At 34.0% G+C, this 23,263-nt stretch overlaps 1 protein-coding gene across 1 annotated transcript in view; it reads right to left on the bottom strand.

The window, feature by feature from the left end:
* LOC124359242 (WD repeat-containing protein 91) overlaps positions 1-23,263 on the bottom strand; it is a 48,074-nt gene that overhangs the window by 20,902 nt on the left and 3,909 nt on the right. The window contains exons 2-10 of the mRNA XM_046811828.1: positions 18,913-19,036; positions 17,444-17,584; positions 17,183-17,298; positions 11,850-12,025; positions 10,202-10,308; positions 9,943-10,015; positions 4,611-4,740; positions 402-523; positions 80-241 (exon numbers count right to left, since the gene is read on the bottom strand). Of these exons, the coding sequence (XP_046667784.1) occupies positions 80-241; positions 402-523; positions 4,611-4,740; positions 9,943-10,015; positions 10,202-10,308; positions 11,850-12,025; positions 17,183-17,298; positions 17,444-17,584; positions 18,913-19,036 (1,151 nt within the window). The remainder of the gene's footprint in view (positions 1-79; positions 242-401; positions 524-4,610; positions 4,741-9,942; positions 10,016-10,201; positions 10,309-11,849; positions 12,026-17,182; positions 17,299-17,443; positions 17,585-18,912; positions 19,037-23,263) is intronic.

Below are 23,263 nucleotides of genomic sequence, written 5' to 3' on the forward strand. Positions count from 1 at the left end.
CAACTCCTGTATTCTGATGTTGTTAAAGGTCACAAGAATAATGAAAATGGAGACTCAAGAACAGAGAAGGCTAACTCACCTGGCTTTGTCCTCGACACTGATCTCCCAAAGAGTCTTGCTGTCTCGTGAGTCGTATAGAGCTGCCGTACCACTGCGGGAACCACACACAAGGTACCTCTCGTTCTTGCTAACCCAATCCAGGCTCAGTACAGCAGCTTTGTGGCAGTGGCTGGATAGCAGTCTGTTCATATATGAATGTTTGAGAAGCTTAAGCCATTACCATAATAAAATAGTCCCATAAAACTCGGAACAGACCAAAATTTTAAACTGTATTTGGATATTTTATAATAAATAGTTAATTTGATTCAAACTAGATGTGCACAGGTTAAAATGAAGCTTACTTAGGTTGAGGAGCAGGAGACCAAACTTTGATTACTCCATCCACATCACAGCTAGCTACAACCGAGCCTGAAGCATTGAATTGACATTGGGTTACAGCTGATTTGTGCTCCGTCATCTCTTCCTGTTAACATAAATTAGCAAACATCAAGCTAAAATCAGTTTTAGTCTTCAAATTTACCAACTTAATTATTTTATTGGCAATCTTTTCATTGGCAAGCAATCAGCCCTAACGATATTGTCAGGGTAGTCTCAAGCTTGTCTAATTCCAAAAGTATGGACTATTATTGGTTGTCTAATTTCATAGTAAAAGAGACAATTCAATACATAAATGAACCACTAGCATTCATCTTTAGTAAATGCCTGGAGACTGGCTACTTATCTGACTCCTTGAAAATATCCAAGGTCATCCCAATTTATAAAAGAGGTGATAAACTTTTGCCTGAGAACTATCGTCCTATATCCCTTGTTCCGATCTTCTCAAAAATATTAGAATCACTAATGCATGATCAACTTTCATCACATTTCAGCCAATACAATCTAATTTTAGAATCTCAATTCGGCTTTCAAAAAGGTAGATCAACTACATCTGCTGTTATGGAAATTATAAATCACACTCTTGATGCATTAGAAAACAGAAAATCAGTAGCACTTTCACCATTGGATTTAAGCAAGGCATTCAATTGTGTTCCTTTTGCTTCTATCTTGGAGAAATTAAAATTCTATGGTGTCTCAGAAAACTCATGTAAAATCATTATTTCAACCTAACTAACAGAAAGCAGTATGTTTCAATTAAGGGGTCTAATTCATCTGTTCAAAATGTGGATCTGGGAGAGTTCCCCAAGGGTCTGTTCTAGGTTCTTTTTTCTTTACAGTTATAATTAATGACTTGCCAAGGAATTTAAATGTTGATTCCATAATTTATGCTGATATACCTCTCTTTTCTCAAGTAATAAAAATCTATCAGATTTGCAGGCCATTATGAATACAGCCCAAAATGAGGCAATAAATTGGTTCTCTTCCAACAAACTGCACTGCAATGAAGATAAAATACAAAATATTTGTATTGCTTAAATCCGACTCAGCATGCTGCAAGATCAGTGAAACTGTTATATATCTCCATCAACTCTAAGCTAACTTGGTCCTACCATGTTGAAAATCTCTGCAAACAAATTTCTTGTGTCAGTTATTTGCTAAGGAAATTAAAAGAGATTGTCTCAGTGGAATATTTGAGGGTGATTTTACTTTGGATTATTTCAATCACGCATTAAATATGGCTTGATTTTATGGGGCGGTTCCACTGCAATTTCAAAAATTCTGCTAATTCAAAAAAGGTAATAAGAACTGTAAAGCATGCCCTTTGGATCACTGCCGACCTCTGTTCATACAACTAAAAATTCTTACAGTCATTAACCTTTACATTTATTATACCTTAATATTTACTCAAATTAACCTACATCTGTTTTCCATGAGACAAGAAATTCAATCCCACTTAACACAATATAAACTTAATATTCCTCAGCACAGATTAGTAAAAACTGGATCCTCACACAAAATAAATGTTGTATTATTTTTCAATAAGTTACATGATTCTGCTCAAATTGCTCCACTCAATAGTTTTGAAATAAATTTATTATTTGGTTGCAGAGCAATCCATTTTATACTATTCAAGAGTTTTTAAATAGTGATGAAAAAATAACTTTTTAAAATAAATAACTTACTATGTAATCCAACCTAGATTTTTAGACTTATATTTTTTTTATAAATTATTGACAAAATGCATATTGCATTGTATTGTATTATTGTTACTAGATATTGTACTTGACTATGCTTATTTCATATTGATGGTCATAGGCAATAAATTGGTGTATTATGTCATTATATATAATTTTATTCCATAGCTTTGTTGCTGAAGGGTCTATATTTTGTTATTCATCACTGAAACAGTCATTGGATTGTTTAGAGTTACTACTGTCCTCAATATTACTCACTATCTCCTGAAAGCTTCAAATTACTAATAAGTTGTTTTATCACTTATAATAAAAATACAAACATTTACTACTTCAAAAATAAATACAAATGTTCTACATAGCTAAAGTTAGCTTCAAAAATGTAGGTAACATAATAAATTGAGGGTAGAATGATATTATTATGATCTCTCAGGTCCACTACAAAGAGCCCATGAGCTATTACTAAAATCAGAAAAAGATTTAACTAACTTGCTCATCTGTTAACTCAAGTTGATCTAAATCAGAACATAAAATTTGTTGTTGCTACGGTCTTCTCGGATCAGTATGTTTGAGAACATTCAGAACAGATTAACACGAGTTATTAATAAATAACTCGTGTTAATCTGTTAAGCACCTCCATTGAGTTTATTTATCTAACAATAAAAATGAGCTTTAATTTTTCAAAAACTGTTTTTAAATTTGAATCATGAATCAAGCAATACCTATTAAAATTTTAATTAGTACATTTTTACTATGGGAAAAAATGGATTAGAAAAATTTTTTCACCTATCCAAATATTGAAATATACACAGATTAATTAGATGTTATGTAATTATTCAAATATATAAACATACAGATTTGAAAGGATGTCCACATATCATGAATATTATAACTGTTGTTTTTCAATATGTTCCAATGGACAAGTTCAGTGATATCAGATATCAGTAGATCACTACTACGACTAGTGTACAGGAAGTTCTAATGCTGGTATGCAACCAGCAAATGAGGCCAAGATACCACAAGTAGAACTGTAACTTTAATTACAGTAATTCGATTAAGTGTATATATAATGCCCCTGTATGTTTCCGGTATTCCATACAAATTTTGGAATATATGTATACAAACATTACAATACAGAGAATTTTTTTTAAATTATTGTTGATTGCAGGATTGATATAGTGCAGTATCTGGTTTACTCCAGTATTACTAGTAGATTTAGAGATGTTGCTACTATGTATGGTTAAATCACAAATCTTACAGACTTTGATTTTTTTAATTTGTATGCTTTGAGAATTAATATAGCTCATCATGCATCCCGCCTCACATTTGATACGGTATTGTAATCTGTGGTGCCACCTCTGCTATTAACCCATTAACCACTTATCATGGTACTGTCTCTTGATGGCCGACGTGGTACCAAAACCCTGATCACGAGATGGTACCCTGATGACAACATACGTTATTAAATATTTGTTTAAACATTAGTATGAGCTCAAACAATAAAGTTTATCTATTACAACTAAACAAAAGAACATATACTATAACATAGTCATATTTTACAAAAATTTAAGTAGAATTGAAAAAAATTAAGATAAAGCAATAGAATAAAATTTTCCACAAAGAATTAAATTTCATATAAAAATATACTAAATATCACTCGTATTATAACTGTGTTTTGCACTAAAAACAATCTCCTCCTATCAAAATTTACAAAAAAATGTTTTTAAATTATTCTATAAATTTAAAAAAAATCTTATATACCTTAGTGCTTATAAATTACAGTATATTATAACCTGTTTCATTAGCTAAAAACAATGGCTCAGTCAACCAAATAGCAATAAACTTGAATGTTTTGTGAGAGTTTTGCAAACCTTTGCATTTTTTGCAAATTTAATTGGATTTGTACAAGGATGTTAGGCGCAAGAATATTGAGTGGCTAATGGGTTAATCTGAACAGAATTCTCACTATACAGAAAGCAACAATAAGATTCTTAGCCGAACTGGAGTGGTGAGAAAGCAGCAGAGAAGCTTTTAAGCAGCTAAATATTAAGACCGTCATTGCTATCTACATCCAAGAAGTGATACTCTTAGTTGACAAAATTGACCTTCCCTGAGAAATCAGAAACAACAGGCACAACACAATGAGTTCATCAAGAATCTCTCTCCCAAGACAGAGCAGCTCTATTAGAAAAGAAGCCAACCTACATCGGAACGAAACTTTTCAACCTCCTACCAGATGACATCAGAGTGCTAACTGGTGCGGCCTTACAACAGAGACTGGACACCTGGCTGATGGATCGACCCGTGTACACCATCCAAGAAGTTCAGGGGATGACTCCATGATTGATAGTCAACACTACCATTTTTTTTTGTATTTGATGCCATTACTTTTCTTAAAGAAAATTTAAATAAAGATTATGATTGATAGAATATTATTAAATGAATTTTTAATAAATTGTCCAAATGTCATGTACCATATACCTGACTGAGTAGTAGAAACCCCTGTCTTGACATCTTGCCAGTTCTATCGAGGGAAACTTCTCTCTGAGTGTTTCGTGTCCTGGACCTCGCCTCCAGTGACACAGAACGCTTGGTTAATCCTGTTCCATCACTAAAATCACATCTTTCATTAATGAAATATTTCTTATCTAATTATCTATATATATATAAATGTGAATGTTTGTTTGTATGTTCCGTTATAACTCTGGAACCAATGCACGAAACATCGTGAAATTTTGTACAGTGATTCTACACGTTCCTGGAAGTAACATAGGCGTACTTTTAGAGAGGTATTTGGTCCAATTTTAATAGTTTATTTCATTAATTTTTTAATTATAAATTGTTATTGATGTTGGTGTGTTTTATATTGGATCCGACAGACTGCGCTACGACACGTAATACAAAGCGAACTGATACTTAACAGCTGATAATACTTTCAGCTGAAGTTCATCAAAGAGGCAGAAACATTTGTTTACATTTAAAATTTAAAACATTTTTATTGTAAAGTGTTTGATCAGTAGTGTTTTTAAATTCAGATTACATCAATGATCAATAAACTATTTAATTCAAAGAAAATACTATTAAACGCTATTATGAAAACAACCTCATTATACAAATCCAAGAATGTTTGTGCATAAGGTAATCGAATTTGGTTACACCGAAAGAAGACACTTTATGATCGAAACTTGGTTTCTTTGATACATTTTCTTGAAGGCACACTCCTAAAATAATACTGGAAATATCTTAGACAGAAAATTAATTTTAACAGACCGAATGTGATTTTTTATAACCTAATTAGTTTACCGAGATTCATCCGTATACAGTAACTGTTCTGAATAACTTATCAACACCTAGCAAAAACCACGAAAGATAGAGGCAGGAATATGATACATACCTTCATAATGCGCCCAAGAGGCTCACGAAGGAACGACTGTCAATTATCTCAGCAATGTTTAGAATGTGATAGAAAAAGAATAAGTGAATATAGTGTACTGTTTTCAACGGGAAATTGCGTGCGAAGCCGCGGGAAACTGCTAGTTTCTATCTATTTCACGGGAAATAAACATTATTATTAATGAAAACATCTGTTTGCTCCATTTAACATTAATAATAAAGCATTATTAATGAAAATCAGTTTGCTTCATAAGAGAAAAGTGTCGTGGACATGCTGCCATGTTTCTTTAGCTGCTTTTAGAAGATTACCAAAACTTATTGGCATTTCTTAACCAAACATTAAATTAACATACATTTCCCCTCATATTGTACTAATCCTTTTTGCAAAATTGTTTAACTTTTATAAATCAATAAAAACAGTCCACATGAAAACGTTTCTAATACAATAAATAGCATTTAACCAAGATTGTTTCCTAATAAAAGATTCTTTGCATATATTTCCAATGAAATTTTCACTAAACATTACATCACAATAGAGTCAAGGTACAAAATTAGCGATTTAAACTAAAGGCTTAATATTCTGCTTCAAATGTTCATGTTGTCCTGATGCAGTTGGTGTTTTCTATAAATTCTTGAAGAGTGTGGACAGGTCTCTCAAGCAGCCACCTCTTAAGTTCCTTCTTCAGCTCCAGTCCTGTCAGGCTTCCCAGGGTTGGCGGGAGCAGGTTTTTCAGTCTTCGGCCAGCATATGTTGGTATTTTCTCCTTAAGGGATGTGCGATGTATTGGCAGGATGCATTGTGACGCATGCCGGGTATTATAGGAGTGGAGGTCTCTTCCTGTAGGGACATTTGTTCTGTCGACGTGCAGGGAGGGGGAATATTTTTTTGAAAATAATCGGATACTGAATCCTGCTCAATATGGCTTCAGAAGTAAATTATCTACCATTAAGGCTCTTGAAAATGTCATATCTACTGTTCTCGAAAGTTTTGAAAACAAGGAGGAAGTTGCAACCTTGTTGTTAGACTTAAGTAAAGCGTTTGATTTGGTACCACACAGTGAGCTAATTGATAAATTAAAGTATTATGGTGTAGAGGGGCGTGAGCTGTCTCTTCTCACCTCTTACTTGTCTGATCGTTATCAGTTTGTAAAGGTTGGTGACCAGAGGTCAGACCTTCAGTGTGTGAGAAATGGAGTCCCTCAGGGCTCTGTTCTGGGTCCTTTCTTATTTGTTATCTTTGTTAATGATTTGCCTGATTTTGTACCAAATAAAAGTATTCTTTACGCCGATGACACCACTCTATTGTCATCAAACAAGGATAGCATGCTAAATAAAGTGATAATTAATTACATGAAAGAAAGATCCTTCCTCTGGTTTGATGCCAACAAATTAAGTGTAAACGATGAAAAAACTGAGGAGATTGTCTTTAGTCTGAGCTCAAAGGTGGACAGTAAATCTGTAAAACTGCTGGGCATAAACCTGGATTCGAAGCTGAATTGGTGGGTTCACATAAACTCTCTTTGGTCTCGCTTATCGAGGGTTATTTTTCTATTGAAAAAATTAAAGTCCTGTACAAGCAAAAATCTAGTTATGAACGCTTACTTTGCTTTTTTTAATGCTCACATTACTTATGGCACTCTCTTGTGGGGCAACTCTGCTGGTGCAAAATTAGTTTTTAAGACTCAAAGAAGGGCATTACGAGTTATTGCAGGTATTGGTGAGAGAGATTCTTGTAGGCCTGTCTTTGTTGATCTAGGTATTCTTACCCTTCCATGTATATTTATTTTGCAAAGCCTAATTTTCCTTAAAGAAAATCTTAATTTATATAAATTTAGAAGTTATGTCCATAACTATAGTACTAGATCTCAGAACTTGATAGACCTCAAATACTTTAGATTAAGTAAAACCCAGAACAGCTACATGTACATTAGTGTAAAACTTTTTAACCTCCTACCACCAGATGCAGTTACCACTAGTTTAAGGAATTTCAAAAGTTGTCTTGTGAAATGGCTGAAGCAGAAGGCTTTCTATTCAGTAGAAGAAATACTTTTACATGATTTAAGTGACCTTAAATTTTAATAATGCTATGTTTTAATTTTTAACATTTATTATTTATTGTTTTTATTGTTATCTGTTGTTTGTTAATTCTATTATTAATTTATTATTATTTATTTTAGCATTAAGTTTTAATTAATAATATATTTTGACTATTTTTTAATTGTATATTTATTTGCATTTCTCTATAGAGATGGTGTTCTTGACTGTTGATGTAATAGTACATTATTGTAAACCTTATCTGACTTTGTCAATGCATACAACATATGTGGGACGACAATAAATGATTCTTGATTCTTGAGTATGGCTTCCTGTATGTAGAGAGCCACCACAGTCATTATTCCTAGTGTTTCGAATGCTTTTCGGCAGGACTCCCGCGGCCCAAGGTCTGCAAGGACCCTTATTGCTATTTTTTGAAGGATAAGTATTCGGTTGACATTAGCAGCTGATGTTCCTCCCCATATAATGAGGCCATATCTGATATGGGCTTCTATTAGTGCATAATATGCTGTTTTTGCTGCTTGGGGGCCACCAATTTGTTTGATCCTTCGCACAACGTAAATACCTGAGCTGATCTTCGTGCACATGCTGTCTACGTGGTGATTCCAGGAAAGCTTATCATCCAAGGTTAGCCCGAGAAATTTCATATGTCTTTCCATCAGTACGCCTGGGGTCTCAAGAATTTCTTCTCTCTTCCTGCTGAAATTCATCTGGGATGTCTTGGAGGGGTTTACTGCTAGGTCATTTGCTTTACAGTATTGAAATGCTTTATTCAGAGCGGTTGCTGTGTCTGTGTAAAGATCATTTGCACTGGTGTTTTTGAGCAGTATCGTTGTATCATCTGCATACATTACTGTCATTGTATTCGGGTTCTGAATATAGCTAGCAAAATCGTTTGTCAGCAGTATGAATAAGACTGGTCCCAGGACGGATCCTTGGGGCACACCACGTGTCACTGGCAATGGGTTGGAGCGGTGCTTGCTCGTGACACGGTTCTTGGTTTGTTGCAATTCTGTGACCTGCGTTCGCCCTTTCAGGTAGCTTATGAACCAGCTTTTTCACAAATGTCTTACTCCAAGGCCTTCTAGTTTTTCGAGATTAATTCATGCCCTAGGCAGTCAAAGGCCTTGCTGTAGTCTAGAAATACAGCTGTGACAAAATTTCCTTTGTCAATTTGTTCTACAAGAAACTCTACCAGGCTCACTATGGCAGAGGTCGTTGACCTACCTCTTAAAAATCCGTGTTGGCTTTCTGTTACAAGATGTTGGTGGTTGAGGTGGCTCATAAGTCTTCTCAGTGCTATTTTTTCAATTATTTTGGAGAATGTCGATATCAAAGACATCGGTCTATAGTTTTGGGTTTCTGTCGTTTCTCCTTTTTTGTGCAGAGGGTATACTTTGCTTATTTTGAGGTCTGAGGGAAAGTGACCATTTTGAAAGGATTTATTTATTATGCCTGCCAGGGGGGCTGTCAATTCATGTTTGAGGTGTTTCACCATCTTTGATGAGTAGTCATCGACACCACTTGAGGATTTGGATTTTAGGGAGTCAATTATATCTTCCACTTCTTTAGGGGTGGTTCTACTCAAAAGGAGCTCTATTGACTATTGACATTGACCAGCAAAACCCTCAAAAGTCAAGTATATCTACAACAACCCTTAGTCCATAAATAATAATAATAAAAAAAAAACAACAAATGATTATTAATAAATTAAGTCTTATTTAAACCAAGCTGAATATAAGAACCATTCATGGAACCACAGTTTTCAAGCCATTTCTTGTTCTATAAAGATTTGACAAATTTGAAATAAAAAATGTAATTTTAGCAGTGTGCAATGTCAGTAAATCTTATTACAGGAATATAAACAATGAAGTACGAGAAAATAGTAGGAAAAATATATACATTCCTTGTATTAATATATCTTACATTTTCCAGAGCTTTTAGACACAACTTCCTGCTGATATGTAGTGACCATGATAACTATCTTCATTCAATGACACTACAAAATGACTGATTGCACATTACTCTGGGATGGAAACAGCAACAGAACTTGAAATATGAAACATCCTAACATCGGGAAACAGAAGAATGACCTTCAAGTCACAGTCTGAGAAGCAATCTTACAAGTTAATCTACAAAGATTTAATGTTACTGTAGGAAATTTGTATAGTTTATTGTATTGCTTTAATAAGGATGTAGTAATGTATTCAAATGAACTAAAAATTATAATCTTACATATTTTGAAACATTACTGTGGAGAGTGAAATATTTGTTTAGATTGTTATGTAATAACTTTTACCTATCAGTAACTACGGGAAATAAATATAATAAACTAATACATATAATGTTTATAAAAAAAACTTACCCAGCCGTTTTTCCCCACACATTTGTTGGGGTGGTACTAAGACGTTTGGAATTGTTTCGTTTGTGACTTTGCTCTGAAAAAAATTATTGATAATTGCAAAGATTAGCAAAAAACTGGTTAGATTTTTTCCAGTATATAACGTTATACAGGTATTGTGAGATATTGTGTGAAAAGTTTATGTTTGCAACATTCAAGGATCATTTCTTATAAAGAATATAATTAGGTTGAATGTACTTTAATTACTATGGAATGTATTTACCTTGAGGCTTACGGCCCATGATTGGACTAGTGGGCAGTCCTCCTCCTATCGTACGGATCAGCGTCTTCAGTGACTTCCCCTGCACCTCCATACCAGCTGGGATCTCCCTGTAATAATTTCACTTTTACTATACACTACACTGACACATAATCAGAGCACATGCTACAGAAGTGCCAACCATGTAATTGTACTATATGCCAACACACCATACAACCTGATTGTTACACATTATATTTTGTACATACCACGAAACCATACCAAGCTATACTGATTATCTGTTTTGTTGCCAACAAAAAAAAAGAATAAAAATCTGGAAGAAAGAAAAAAAGATAATAATCTGAAATGAAATGGTCGATAATAAGGACACTGGTAAAGTGTAGTGAAGTGTAGAGACTATCTGACCCTACAAAGCTCTCACAACTCCTTTCACCTTGGAAAATGTAGATTCTTGTGATGATTCTCCAAGCAGTTATAGAATGAGACCCGAACTTGTAACGAACTCTGTACAATGAGATGACCAAATCTTGTGTCAAGTGATCAGTAAAACAGCCGGTGTTTGCACATTTCAAACAGCTGCTTCGCTACCTGATGCCTGACAGCTGTAAAATGATACACATTGGCCCCTAGTAGTGTTTATTTAAACTACTGCAGATCCACAGTAGTGCTGTTTAAATACCACTGTACGCTGAAGGTAAACTAAGGAACTATCAAGGCAGCACGTTGGTGAGGTTTTACCTGGACGTTAGAAATGGAATGTTATTATTTTCTAGCTTGCTTCAATTGTGTTTTTAAAATTGCTACTACAACTTTATTTTCTATTTTGATTGTAGTTCATTCAAATGGTAGGAATTCATTGTAAACACGTTATATCTATTTTAGATTTCTCTGGATACGTTGTTGTGAATTAGGCATTCACCAGTGATTTTTTTCTGGGATTGATGGTGATTGGAATGCAGACTCAATTTATCAAGCATGACCTGACATGACCATTTGAGATTCTGATGGCAGTTTGGTAAATGGAGATATCGCTAAAGTTGATCATGGTTGGCGAGAAACAAGCTACATGGAGCAGTTCTAGGTGCAGCAAATAAACCCAGCAGTAGTTGTAACAACACTGTCAAAAATTCAGCACTTAAGGGGTTAATCTCCGAATAACCGCAACTGTTGTGTAGGTACTAGCTGTGTATGCTTTAATTAAAAGAACTCACAGTAGCACTGTTTGTAAATGAATATCTATTATTCAAAACAATATATGTTGAACTGTATAAAATTCTCAATCTTATTATAATAGTAAAATCGTGATGTTGAATGCATATCAGTTAAGTGGATGAATCAAGAATAATTTACACACATAAAAGATTGAGAATAATAAAATATGTACCAGACCAACCATAATGTATGAATTCTTTCAATATTTTTAAGGATAATTGAAACAAACATACTGTAATATTCTTTAAATAACTCCATAAACAAAAAATACTGTGTGAATTTTAAAGTTGAATCTATTCTGAGACTAAAGTCAGTCAAATTTGAGAAATAAAGCAAGAATTATCAGACTGCAGAGAAACTTATTTTTCTAGAGGATTAACTGTTATTCAGTAAATATCACCTCTTATTCTTAAACATTTTGAAGGAAAATCAAACTAACTGGGCAATGATGTAAAAATCGTCCATGAGGTCTGGAAGTGGAAGCACCTCAGGGGCAAGACTGGAGCGCTGCTGCAGGGATGCTAACCGCAACCGTAGACTATCATTTTCCTCTGTCAGCCGTCGGACTCGGCCAGCCTCTTCTTCATAGTTGGCCAGCACTGGCATCGGCATGGCCTGAGACATGGGAATTCTTCACAGGAATGTTAATACTAATTAGGCTCTCTAACTGTTTAAGACCAGACTCATATAGTGATAAAGTGGTTAATATTTTTAAAGTGCAAACATCAATATCTGGGCACGATCTTTATTCCAAGATATTCACAGACCTATAAAAACATACAGGTGTACATTTCTTGGTGCTATACTAATTTTTATGTTGAAAATTCTAGCTCACTACATGAAAAATCAATTTCTTTTTAAGGATTGGAAAATAATCCCAAATTAAATTCCTAGTATTAAACGCTATCAATCGCAGCTCCTTATATAAAGTGCTATTAGGAAATTTAATGATGTCCAGAGTTCATGCTAAAGTTAATGTGATTTACAAGTAGACAACTATACAGAGCTCACTTTTTCATTGTTCATGCCCTTTTACAGTTCATCTGATTTCTACACCATGGTTTTTTATCACAGCCAAGAGATGGCAATGACAGAATTACTCTTGTGCCCCAGAATCTTGACATTTGCAGTTAGTGATGTGGCATTCCTGGACATCCATAATGTTGCCCAGATTTAAGTGACATATCGGTTTTGCTGTACCCAGTGTGGGTTCTACTGGAAGGTATAAACCAGCCAGAAGTGAATCCTCTAGGGATAGTCAATGATTAAAACTACATAACTAAAGCTTATTCTAAAACATTACTTTTGATACATATTTTATTGATATAAAAAGTGTTATAAAACATAAAAAATGTATTAAGTCTAAGGCATAAAATCATTAATTTTTTTTAATTTTTAGATATATTTTTATTATTTGCTTTCATTATAAACTGACCAAAGAATTCATTTACATTATAATATGTTTTTGACAAAGTACTTCTTTTAATTTTTTTAGTAAATTTAGATAAGGGAAGTTTTTTATACAGCTGTGGACTATTATTGTATAATTTCAAACCTAGATAAAGAGGACTAGTTTTAATTTTTTTTACTTTATGTGCCAGATATTGAAACAAATTACAATTTCTTGTGTGATATCTATGATTAAATTTGAATTTTTCAAATTTATCTGGATTCTTATGTACTAATTTAAGCATTTCAAAAACATATATACATGGCAAAGTAAGGAGGTTACATTTTTTTAATAACGGTTTACATGTTGTTCTTGAATTGCAATGACCTATTGTTCTAATACTTGATTTTTGACAAATAAAGAGTTTTTGCACAACTGAGCAATGACCCCACAAAGTAATTCCATAACTCAACATAGAGTATACATGGATATAATACACAGCTATACCAACTTCCAAAGATGTTATTCTAACTAGTATACTTAAAGCTTGCCTGGTTGAATTAAGTTTCTTATTTAATATATGATATGATCAGAAAAACTTAATTAGTGTTGAGATTTATGTCTAAAAAGTTTACTACTTGTGTATTATTACTAAACCCTTTACAAAAATGATCATTTCTTAATTTAGAGATAATGTATTACTTTAATCTCAATTTAAAACAGACCGTGAGTATGGAAAATGTTGTCAAGTTTTCAATGACATCTTTGGTGTCAGTTCTAAGTTACTAAACATTTTTTGTCTAATTAGTGCAGTTGTATCGTCTGCATATAAAAATTGGCTACAAACTTCTTTAGGGAGGTAATTTGCCAAATTATTGACATAGACAATGAATAATAATGAGCCTAAGATTGACCCTTGGGGTGCACCATGTTTTACATCTGCCCAAGTAGAACAATATTTTCCTAATTTATTAGTAATAACTTTCCTTTGTTTACGATTAAATAAATATGAATGTAATGTGTAAGAACTGTATCTTTGACACTCATTCTTCTCAACTTTTTCAGCACCAGTGTATGGTTTACACAGTCAAAAGCCATAGATAAGTCACAGAAAACACCTACAGTGTAACTTGACTCATCCAAGGCCTCAATGGTACCGTTTACGAAAGAGAACAGAGCTTAAGTAACTAACAATTTTTTTAACCATACTGCTTTTTACATAATTATTAGGTTCTAAAAATTCAAAAAGTCTTCTATGGATAATTTTTTCATATATTTTTTAAATCAAACTTAGAAGAGAAATTTGTTTATAACAGTGTATTTCACTAGGTGAACCCGTTTTATATATTGGGTGAATTTCTGACAACTGTAATAGATCAGGAAGAAATCCTTCATATAAGTCCAATTAGTACATCAGAGATTGTATCCACAGACCATTTTAGTATCTTGTTAGGGATCTCATTTCCATCCACTTGAACTACTGTTGCTCAGATTTTAAATTATATTTTTTACCTCAGTTTTGTTAGTGGGTGAAAAAACTTGCAGCTCAATGTCATCTTCTTCACATGTAAGATAATATTAAGGGGATAATGTGCCAGGCACTTTTGGAACTTTTAATATCTTTACTATATTTGTGTATTGATTATTAAAGAGTTTAGCTATAGATATAGGGTCATCTATCTCCCTATCATTAATCTTTAATGTAATGTCATTTTTCCTGATTTTATTAAGACTTAGATGAACTAAATAACTTTAATTACATTCCACACCGTCTTTATTTTGTTTTTAGAATCTAGTATATAAGAATTATTACGAGATTTCTTCGCTTCCGCAACTACCTTATCGAACACTTTTTTATATTTTTCGACATAACTTAGAAATAAAGAATCTCTATAGAACTTTGATTGAATATGAAGCCTTCTTTGATGTTCAGAGGATTTTATGATTCCTTGATTAATTCATTTCTTTGGTTTTCTCCTTTGCTTGTAATAATCAGCCCTAGCAGGAAAAATTTTGTCAAGAGACAGCTTGATTGTAGATAACAAATGTTTTATAATTCCCATCAACAGACTTGTCAAGAACCAAGTATTCCATATAACAGGATAGTCTATTTACAAATAAGGGAACTTTTTGTATTGAAAATAATCTTTTTTTAAGATATGTTATTTTTATTGTTGATATTGTTGCCTTTACACAGCTGAACAAGTAAAGCATTATGATCATACAAACCCAGATCAATATTTATATAGCTTGTGTGTATACGAGGTATGGCTATTAAATAACGGGACTGACACTGCAGTGGAACGAGTGCGCATGCGCCAACCAACAATGACCAACAGCTGTGTAGTTTGAGACTTCTTCTTCAGAATGCAGTTAGTCTCGTTTCTGTAAACAACATCGTTGTGTCATAACCTTCATTTATGTAAGTGTTGTTATTTTGTTTTGCCGGAAAAATGGTTAGCGTAATAACAGAGCAACGAATTGTTATTAAATTTCACGTTAAACTTGGAAAAACCGCTACCGAAACCTATAATTTACTAAAAGAAGTGTATGTCAGTGAATGTTTATCGCGGACTCGTATTTTTTAATGGTTTAAGCGTTTTCAAGATGGTCGACAAGACATGGAAGATGATTCGCGCGGCCAGGTCGTCCTTCAACATCAAAAACGGAAGACAATGTCAAAAAAGTTGCTAATTTGATTCGGTCTGACCGACGATTAAGCATTCGTGCAGTTGCTGAATCTGTAGGCATTGATAAAGAATGTGTACAGCAAATTTTACATGACAATTTGAACATGCGAAAAGTGTGTGCAAAAATGGTACCAAAAATTCTTACAATTGATCAACAAGCAGCTCGTAAAAATGTTTGTACTGACACTTTGAATGCCATTGAAAATGACCCAAATTTATTAGAAAGAATAATAACATGTGATGAATCGTGGTTTTTTACTTATGATCCGGAAACGAAGTGCCAATTCAATGCATTGGAAGATCTCAACTTCACCGAGAGCCAAAAAAGCAAGAATGAGCAAGTCAAAATTTAAAGCAATGATGATTGTTTTTTTTGACATTCGTGGGATTGTGTACCTTCACTGGGTTCCTGAAGGTCAAACAATTAATCAACATTACTATCTTGAGGTACTTAATAAACTACGTGAAAGAGTAAGAAAAAAACAACCCGAAATGTGGCAGGACAAATCATGGATTTTGCACCAAGACAATGCGCCAGCTCATTCCGCGTTATCTGTCAAGCGGTTCCTGACCAAGTACAGCATCTTAGTGTTAGAACATCCACCTTACTCGCCAGACCTAGCACCATGCGACTTTTATCTTTTCCCTAAGGTGAAATCTGCATTGAAAGGTACGAGATTTGAATCCGTAGAAGCTGTTCAAGAAAAAGCGGCAAGACTCCTGAAAGAGTTGACAGAAGATGACTTTCAGCATTGTTTCCAACAATGGAAAATTCGCATGGAGCGTTGCAGGGATAGAGAAGGGGTGTATATTGAAGGTGATAATAAGTAATTATGTTTAAAATGAAAATAAAGTTTTTACAATATCAGTCCCGTTATTTAATAGCCATACCTCGTAGTTAACACTTGTTAACATATTGTCAATACATGTTTTAGAGGTCTTACTAGTTCTTGTAGGTTGCCTTACATTTAGTGAAAACCCTGAACTAATGATTAGGTTCTCAAAGTACTTGATGGTAGAGTCATCCATCATTACATTTATAATGAAGTCTGCTGCAATAATGACTTGTTTTTTAAGAGTTTCCTTTTGTAAACAATTTAAAGGGACCCTGAATTTAATTAAAACAAATTTTGTGACACAACTCCCAGAGATTCTATATATAAAATCTACTAGTAGATTTAAGCTGTCTATTTCTACAAAAGATCCTTCAAAACTTAATTCTTCATTAAAAATATTTAAATCATTCCCTACTTTTATAAGAGGGATAGATTGATGGATGAGAATGCAAGAACCACCCCTTGACACATTTCTAAAAACTATCCGCCAATCTCCAGTTGGGAATTTTGTTCAAAACACATTTACATTCCTCATCAACATTATGCTCATTCAAGCAAATAATTTTTATATATACATAACATAACATGTAAAGTTTTTATCATTTGTTTATTCTGCAGTTTTTTCATTATTATCAAGGTTACCCATAAGAGTAATGAAAAAGTTAAAATTTTATTCCTATTGATAATTTTAACTCAAAAATCGATAGTTTACTTCAATGAACAAAGAGGAATTTATGTCCAGCATTAAGTCTGTAGGAACAGACAGACAGACAACACGAATTCAAGAAGGTCCTGTAGGATCCTTAACAACTGTTTAAATATTCAATTATTACAAAGCAATCAGTGTTCAACAGACCTGGTAAATTATTGCCAGAAAGTTATGGAGGGAGACCACCAAAGTGTCCTGCCAAGTACGAGTGAACTGAACAGAAAACACTGGACTTTCTTCGGGGTTCTTCACGTAGGGTAACACTGGAACAAGAAATGAAAGACAAACAATTAAAATGGAAGAAAAAAGATTGAATATTTCTTCTTTGTGTTGGCTGCCAGCAAAACTTCAAGTTGTATTTTTAATTTGTGTTTAACTGCATACTGAAAAACAATGATTTTTACTTACTGAACCAATCCTTCCACTCAGGCTGGCCCTGAAGGTCGGGAGTGAGCCGACTGAAGAACTCTGTCACTTTGTCTGGTTTGTTGTTGGCCACAGCATTCACCAGGTAGAGCTTCAATACTGAACTCTCCAGCTTCCTTATAGCTAAAAAAAAACTAGTACTAATCATCTGATATGATGGGTAAACTTCCTCACTTACAATTCTGAAACAATATTTATACTACATGCACATATACATAAACAAATATGCAATGAAATTAATTTAATGCAGCACTTGCATAATTAAAATTACAAAGTACTACAAAGTCTATTGGAAAAATATCTGACTTTCCTTTACTGGTTGATTGTTGTACAACCAGTCGTCTCAGACCAGTTATGAAGAAATGCGGCCATTTTGAATGGCCAAAGCCACTATTTTATCTGAGTATCACCAAAAGAATTGATGCATAAAATGTTGTGTATCACAAATATTAACTCTAAAACAGAGTTGCTGTGGTTCTGCAAACTCTCTGCTCAACTCAGTTACAGTGAAAATGAAAAATTGCCCTGTAACAAAATTTGCAGTCTATTTTTATTTAACAAAGTTTGTTGCTGCATTGTAAGTTTCCAAAGGAGGATTGGTCTTTGAAAATTGTGGGAACTATATGTTTCATTTTTTATCTGCAACCAATTAAACACTTGGAGCAGGTTTTATAGTCTAGGAGCTGAAGAGAAAATTTGCACTGTATAATCACAAAACATGGTTTTTAAAAATCAAGAGAGGAAATTTTTCTAAGAAAAAAATTGAACGTAAGACATCGAAATTTTGATGGAAATCAAAATAAAAGGGCATTAAAAAATAAAACTTTTTTTTCTAGTTATATTTTTTTAGCTTGTTAGGCTTAACAGTGACCATCACAGACATGAGCAATAATTATGTCATCTTTAGATATCTAAATACAGAAATTGAAAGTCACCACTTTAAGGGTCTGGACATGGTTAGCTGTCTGTATTTATTTATGTGTCTAACGGTTGGTTTTAAGTGTATCAAGCTAAAAAAATTTCTGAGAAAAAATTTTATTTTATATTTTTGATCCTTTTGATAACCTATCCTAAACTAGTGCAGCTGACAATCAATTTCCTTCTTAGGGATTATTTCTCTATCGATTTCAAGAAATTTCAGTTTGCGTGCTTATATTATAAAAATTGGATTCCAGCTCTTGGACTATTATCACCGATTAACCTGTATATTACAGTGAACAGACTTTATAACATAGATTACACAACTTTTATGTTTATTTGAAAATAAATTGTTCCTATGTACACCAACTATCACATGTTTGGAGTAAAATTAATGCCATTAGATGAATAGCAATAATTTTAATACACATTTGTCACGACAATAAACATATTATAATATGTATAAACTAAATGTCAAATAGGTATATTTAGATATCTCTTCAGCTAGTACAATTCACTAACTATTTACTTACCTGGTGTAAACTCATTTTCCAACTTTGAAAACATTTTTTGATCAAGATGTCCCCAAAGTTCCTTTAGCCCAGTGAGGTCATACGTATAAATAAACTGCATTAGCTGGTCAACTATTTTATCTACCTAAAATAAAACATTGTTTTAACCAATGAACATGAATTTTCATTCATGAAATAATTTTTCAAATATTGCAAAATATATGAAAAAAATGTTAGATCACAATAGGATGCTACAAAATAAATATCCACGAACAATAAAAGTAAGGTACTCTAGTATTTTATGAGGCCACTCTGTTCCTATCTACTACTTGTTATTACGCGATATAGGTAGGTAAATACATAGGGTACGTGTTATAAATAGAATGAGTAAAAGTAACCTTCACAAGTGCTCACAAGAGATTTTTATAGTCTTAAGCAAGAAATGTGGGTAGGCGCCACCGAAAGCGGTTGGACAATCTGGCACATGATCTGAGGTCGGGAAAGTACCACTTGGAAATGCTCAAGGCGATCACTACGCGTTTTGGTGGGCTTCCGTACTTCAAACTCAGATCACGTGAGTACTCGTAAATGTTAACTTTAATGGTACTTTGGTAATATCCAGAAGCCACTATTTTTGAAATAATTTTCTTACTGTAGACTTACGAAAACCACAATATTAGAAAGAACAGACTATTTGACTTATTGTGAAAATTACATGTTATTATGACAATCAGTTCTTATTTTCTATCTCCCAAAATGATGTGATGGTGATGAGGAGGCAAATCTGTCCTCTTCTATATCTACTATTTGTTATTAGGCTATATAAGTAGGTATATAATATATATACCTACCTTTTGTGTGTATATATATATATATATATATATATATATATATATATATATATATATATGTATGTATGTATGTATTATAAATGTATATAGTTAATGAGCGCATAATCTGAGCTTTAATTTAGGTACTATGTCGAGGGATGTTTCAATTTTTTTATCAGAAGTGCAGGGAGGCCTCTGGAGGTGGCACTAAAGCCCGCACTAATGGCCAGGGGCATTTCCGATCAGTAATTTCACGACATAAAGTCATGTGTCAGATCCTCTAAGTTATATCTGACATTGGAAAAGTTAAACGATATACAGGGTTTGTCCGGAAAGTAATAGGACTGATTTTATTTCGCCGAGACTGTACTTCGGAGCGTGCGCGCAACGACTGGATTCGGTATAGAGCATTCCTAGCTAACGAACAAGCGGCTGGTCAGTTGTCTCCGAGCACCTGAAGAGTCAGAACAGGCATTTTCAAGTGACGTGTTTCTGTGAGTGGTGCAAGCTGAAAATGCAGAGTTCGTTAGAGAAGAGGTACACGATTAGATTCAGTGTGATACTCGGTAAATCTGCGACAGAGACATTTGATATAATCAAGCAGGCTTACCCAGATGTTGCTTTAGCAAGAAGTGGTGTGTTTCGGTGGCACCAGGCCTTTTTGGAGGGCCGGGAAGAGGTCGCTGATGAAGACCGTGCTGGAAGACCTCCGACTTCGACAAACACCGACAATGTGACTCGTGTGCGCAAAGTTTTGAACTCAGACTGTCGACTAAGTATTCGTTTAATTGCCCAGATGTTACATTTACCGAAATCTGTCGTTCATGAAATCGTTACGGAGCATTTGAACATGCGCAAAGTGTGTGCGAAGATGGTCCCAAAAGTGCTCACTGGCGACCAGAAATTGCGGCTCACACCGTCTTTCTTGTGAACAGCTACCTGACTAAGGCCGGCATCCCAACTCTTCCACAGCCGCCCTACAGCCCAGATGTGCCCCCCCAGACTTTTTTTGTTTTCTCGCCTAAAAAGGCAAGCATTTTGAGACGACAGAGGAGATATAAGCAGCTTGTACCGCGGCTCTCAAGGCTATTCCGGAGAATGGCTTCTGTGACGCCTTCAATGCTTGGAAATCGCGCTGGCAGCGCTGCATCGACGCAGAAGGAGCCTATCTTGAAAGTTTTTAAAGAATTGTAACGATTTGCTCAATACATTTTTTTTAATTGACTCAGTCCTATTACTTTCCGGACAAACCCTGTAGCACGTGATCTGAGGTTGGTAATGTCATTAGTGCAGGCTTGGGTGGTTGGTGCCAACCCGCACTTCTGAGGATAAAAATATATAGATGTGCCATACAAATGACAGCTCTGTTAAACCAGGTGAATTAATTACCAAGTAATATACAATAGATCACTTGTTTTTATTGATTAGTATAAACCAAACTCTATAATACTCAATTAAGACCTACATTTAATTTACTTTTTTGAGACACAAATTAAGAGTTAAATATTTTAATGCTGCAATACATTATTGTTAAAATATCAGAGCCCACTTAATCTTGATCAGAGAGCTAAAATAACCTACGCTCCGTCATGAATGACATAATTCATTTGAACAATTTGTGTATGAGTATTTTGTGTAATGTATGATTTAACCTGTTGACTAGATTGACCACAAATATTGGTCTACATCACATATTTTATAATTATAATTTCAAAGTCTGTTTCATTATAAGACATTACAATTTAGTCGGATATTACTCGCTAAAATTATTTTAATCTTTGTGAGTGGAAAAAAAATCAGCATATCAACCTTTAGCTGTTCTCTGATTTGATGTAATTTCAACGATACATTGCAGTCTACGGTTTAAATGGACTAACTATTTATCCCCAACTGACAACTGAACTTGTTTCCTTTACCACTTCAAATAAACGGTTTCATGTTTGGTATAAAAACATGAACATATTGCAAAAAACTTGTTTCTTTTTTATTAATGACAGGTACCTAGCTGACCCATGTGCTTGGTGGGAATGGCCAGCTGTGTTTGGAGTATCCAGTTCGCAATTGTGAAACCATGTATGCCACTATGACTCGTATTTAAATGGCATAATATGAGTTTTGACACTAAATGACTAGGATTTAAATGTAAATATCGAAAACTTGTGTTTACTAGCTTTAAGTTTTTCTATAACTGCTTATTCACAATATTCTTTTCTTGTAAATGTACCAAATAGTATTTAATTTAAGGTAGGGTTTTATCTAATTTTAAAGTATTTTTGGGTAGGGTACGATAAGCAGACCCGGTTTTTATATCGAAGAATGTAATCATCGATACCTAATATTCACATCTCAAATCCTAGACTATCAATCAATATAAAAGTATCGGTACTTTGGGATTATACCGACCACACCTAGACATGAATCGTTATTTGACATTTTGCTTCTACTGATTACTAGATTAGCGTAGAACAATATTTCGTCAATATAAAACAGGAATTGTCTTTTCGCAAACCCCTCCCCATCCTCAGACAGAGGTCAAAGTCGAGCGGTCTAGTAGATAACGTGATTGCAGAGTCTCGCCGCCCGTTCAGCTGGTTCGTCGCTTTGTTGTACTTCCGTGTTTTACCTCTACATTTCTCCAAACACACAAAAATTCAACAAAATCAAACATTACTAAACTCTTTATTGAAAAAAACACTTAAAACTTGTTTTTATTCTTGATCACACTCCGCCACCCAAAATGCGAGTGCCTCCGGCCATCAGAGCGGGCTTCAACAGCACCTTCGGTGCTGCCCCGCGCTGATGTCGACGAAAGAAAAACATCCCTCGAGATAGTACCTATCAGTAAAATACCAAATTCTAGAGGGGCTGATCAGAAATATAAATTGAATTGTAATGGAAAGGCAATTATGTACCGTGCAAATCATGTGATGCCGCGCGGCCGTAATCGGGATTCTCGAGAAAGATAAGATAACAGCGACAACGATACCGATCACAATACCTGGAAACACTTGTAAGTTTGTAATTTTATAATTAAACAGTTGTTTTTTCGTTCTATCATGTTTGTTTCTATAAATTTATATTTTTGTGTTCTTCATACTGGTGTGGTCGATATAATCCCAAAGTACCAAAGTATCTATAGTCCTTAATAACAATCACATGTTTTAAATTAAAATATGAATCTCAATTAAATGTTACTTATATAAAATTGAAATATTACATTATGAGTATTATTTTAAAGTGTTTACAGCTGTTGATTATTTAAGTTAATTGTTCAAAATAATTAATCAATATCAATTGATTATATCAATGGTTATGTAGATTGATTGATTATATAGATCACATATGGTTTAGTTCCAAGGTTTATGAAGCTCACAAAGTATCGGTGATTGAAACAAATGTAACTGACCACAGATCAGTGGCGTGCATAGTGGATTTCACTCACTTTGGAATTGCAGAAAGAAGAGTTCATTATGGATGTTTCATTGATTATAAAGGACTTGGCATTGATATTTTGGAGAGTGATTGGTCGGATATTTTGGAGA

The sequence above is a fragment of the Homalodisca vitripennis genome, chromosome 4 (genome assembly GCF_021130785.1).
Source record: "Homalodisca vitripennis isolate AUS2020 chromosome 4, UT_GWSS_2.1, whole genome shotgun sequence".
Classification (NCBI taxonomy): Eukaryota; Metazoa; Arthropoda; class Insecta; order Hemiptera; family Cicadellidae; genus Homalodisca; species Homalodisca vitripennis.